General features: G+C 44.5%; 1 protein-coding gene across 1 annotated transcript; it reads left to right on the forward strand.

Annotated features, from left to right (window-relative positions):
- Nucleotides 1-293: 293 nt before the first annotated feature.
- LOC141997764 (olfactory receptor 13G1-like) lies at nt 294-1244 on the forward strand. Its single transcript, XM_074970179.1, has one exon. The coding sequence runs from the start codon at nt 294-296 to the stop codon at nt 1242-1244; it is 951 nt and encodes a 316-aa protein (XP_074826280.1).
- The last annotated feature ends 2038 nt before the right edge of the window (nt 1245-3282 follow it).

Below are 3282 nucleotides of genomic sequence, written 5' to 3' on the forward strand. Positions count from 1 at the left end.
CAGACTTCATGTGCCTCTATTTGAGAACATCCACGGTGTTATTTTTTCCCTTCTACAGTCAAATGTCAGGAGAATATAGACTCATTATCTGAGACAGTTTATTGTGCTAATATATTTTAATGTAGCTCAGTTTGTATATATGCTCTGTGAAAGGTCTAGAATATCACAAAGCTCTTTCTCTCTCTCTCTCTCTCTGTGTCAGTCAGTCTAGATTCTTCAGTTGCCATATTGCTAGTTTTTGCAATACCTGACCAAAATTGAATCTTTATTCCTACAGAGGGAACACTCAAGCAATGGAGCCCAGTAACCACACCAGGGTGACCGATTTCATCATGCAGGGTCTCTTTGACCACCCTCAACACCAAGGACTGATCTTTGGGCTATTCCTATGCCTTTATATGACTGCCATCATGGGCAATTCATTGATTATTGTGGCTATTGTCCTCCACCCACCTCTCCACACTCCCATGTACTTCTTCATCGCCAATTTAGCCCTGGTTGACATTTTGTGCACTTCCTCAGTCCTACTGAAAATGCTGGAAAACCTGTTGCAGGAGGAGAAAATCATTTCCTTTGGTGGCTGCATGGCCCAACTCTTTGTCTTTACTTTGTCATCAGGGACAGAACTTGTGCTTCTCACTGCTATGTCATATGACAGGTATGTTGCCATCTGCCACCCCTTGCACTATGTCAATCTGATGAGTAAGGAAATTTGCATCAGTTTAGCAGCTGCTGTCTGGGCTGTTGGTACCATCAATTCATTGGTGCACACATTACTCATGCTGCACCTGGATTTCTGCGGACCCAACCTCATCCAGCATTTCTTCTGTGAGATCCCACCAGTGTTGGCACTATCCTGCAGCTCCACCTATCTCAACGAAATTATGATCTTCATGGCTGACATCTTCCTTGCCATGGGAAACTTCCTGCTGACCACCATGTCATATAGCTTCATCATCATCGCCATCCTGAAAATGCGGAGCTCCAAAGGGAAGCAGAGAGCCTTCTCCACCTGCTCCTCCCACATGCTTGTGGTCATCTTGTACTACTCCACAATCATCTACACCTACATCCGGCCAACATCCAGTTACTCGCTGGATAAGGACAAGATGGTGGCCATAATATACACCCTAGTCACTCCAACCCTGAACCCTCTGATCTACAGTCTGCGCAATAACGAGGTCAAAGTGGCCATCAGGAAAATCCTTCCATTCACCACAAAATTGCAATTTTTCCAAGAGTGAGCCTGATTCTCACCAGCCTTGTCCCTTGTAGGCCAGGTCCAAAGGTAGTGTAAATTTTCATAGAACTAGGGATTTCAGTACACACAAACTTGCACTCTGGTATATTCACTACAATGGAAATACAAAAATTTATATGAGTTGGGGATGTGTTGCACTGACTGCAGTAGGGCTAGGCTGAGGATCGGACCCCATTGACATAGGTGGAACTATGCTGAGTCACAGTAGCTGGACTATGGGATAGATTTTTAAAGGTGTTTAGGTACATACTGGGATTTTCAAAAGCACCTAGGCACTTAAAACTCATTGATTTTAAAGCAATTTAGGTTCCTAGATGTGCTGGAAAAACACTTTAGGTACCTATATACCTATAAAAATCTCTCCCATTGTGTAGCACATTAGTTCGCATACAGTCTCGCTGAATCAGAATATTCTATTCTATTCTATTCTATTCTATTCTATTCTATTCTATTCCTGAGCCAATAAGTATGATAACAATATAAAAACAGACTCTCTCTCTGTTCACGAATTTCTTGTGAGACATTAAAAACCCACATTTTTTCAATCACGTATCTGTTGAGATCTGGAGGTAAAGCTAGAGTCAAACTGAATTACTAATTGAAGAAGAGTCCTGTGGCACACAAAGAAAAAGTGGGACACAAATAGGCTGGTACAACCTGGCTTGTTTAATGAACAGAACGGTGATAAGTGCTCTCCAAGGCTCCTGGTAATTTCTGGGCTTGTCATGGAAATGAGCAGCAAGATTCTAGAAATGGGTGGAAATGTTTACAGTTGAAATCACCAGACTGATTGGTGAATGTTGATGGGATGAGGCCATTTGGAATATTACTTATCTGGGAATCACTCTATGGGATCAGAAGCAGGTGGGTAGACTGCAAAGAGAGGGCTTTACCATGATGGTTGCCACCCCCACCAATTCCTGAGGCCATCGATCCACCATGACAACATTGGGCCTTGTTTGTTGAGATTCTGAAATATGTCCTGACCAAAACTGGCCATACAGAAAGAAAAGAAATTACATCCCCCCACTTCTCCAGTGGTGCTGCTTAAATCCCATGTAATCCTTATGACGAGATAACTGGCTCTGTGGATGAGGGGAAAGCAATGGACGTGTTGTTCCTTGACTTTAGCAAAGCTTTTGACATGGTCTCCCACAGTATTCTTGCCAGCAAGTTAAAGAAGTATGGGCTGGATGAATGGACTATAAGGTGGATAGAAAGCTGGCTAGATTGTCGGGCTCAACAGGTAGTGATCAATGGCTCCATGTCTAGTTGGCAGCCTGTATCAAGTGGAGTGCCCCAAGGGTTAGTCCTGGGGCCGGTTTTGTTCAATATCTTCATAAATGATCTGGAGGATGGTGTGGATTGCACCCTCCGCAAGTTTGCAGATGACACTAAACTGGGAGAAGAGGTAGATATGCTGGAGGGTAGGGATAGGATACAGAGGGACCTAGACAAATTGGAGGATTGGGCCAAAAGAAATTTGATGAGGTTCAACAAGGACAAGTGCAGAGTCCTGCACTTAGGACGGAAGAATCCAATGCACCGCTACAGACTAGGGACCGAATGGCTAGGCAGCAGTTCTGCGGAAAAGGACCTAGGGGTGACAGTGGACGAGAAGCTGGATATGAGTCAACAGTGTGCCCTTGTTGCCAAGAAGGCCAATGGCATTTTGGGATGTATAAGTAGGGGCATAGCGAGCAGATCGAGGGATGTGATCGTTCCCCTCTATTCGACACTGGTGAGGCCTCATCCGGAGTACTGTGTCCAGTTTTGGGCCCCACACTACAAGAAGGATGTGGATAAATTGGAGAGAGTCCAGCGAAGGGCAACAAAAATGATTAGGGGTCTAGAGCACATGACTTATGAAGAGAGGCTGAGGGAGCTGGGATTGTTTAGTCTGCAGAAGAGAAGAATGAGGGGGGATTTGATAGCTGCTTTCAACTACCTGAAAGGGGGTTCCAAAGAGGATGGCTCTAGACTGTTCTCAATGGTAGCAGATGACAGAACAAGGAGTAATG

The sequence above is a fragment of the Natator depressus genome, chromosome 13, assembly GCF_965152275.1.
Source record: "Natator depressus isolate rNatDep1 chromosome 13, rNatDep2.hap1, whole genome shotgun sequence".
NCBI classification, from domain to species: Eukaryota; Metazoa; Chordata; order Testudines; family Cheloniidae; genus Natator; species Natator depressus.

What these genes read in the sequence shown, in the direction of transcription:
- LOC141997764 (XM_074970179.1), top strand. Translation starts at nt 294, where the DNA reads ATGGAGCCCAGTAACCACACCAGGGTGACCGATTTCATCATGCAGGGT.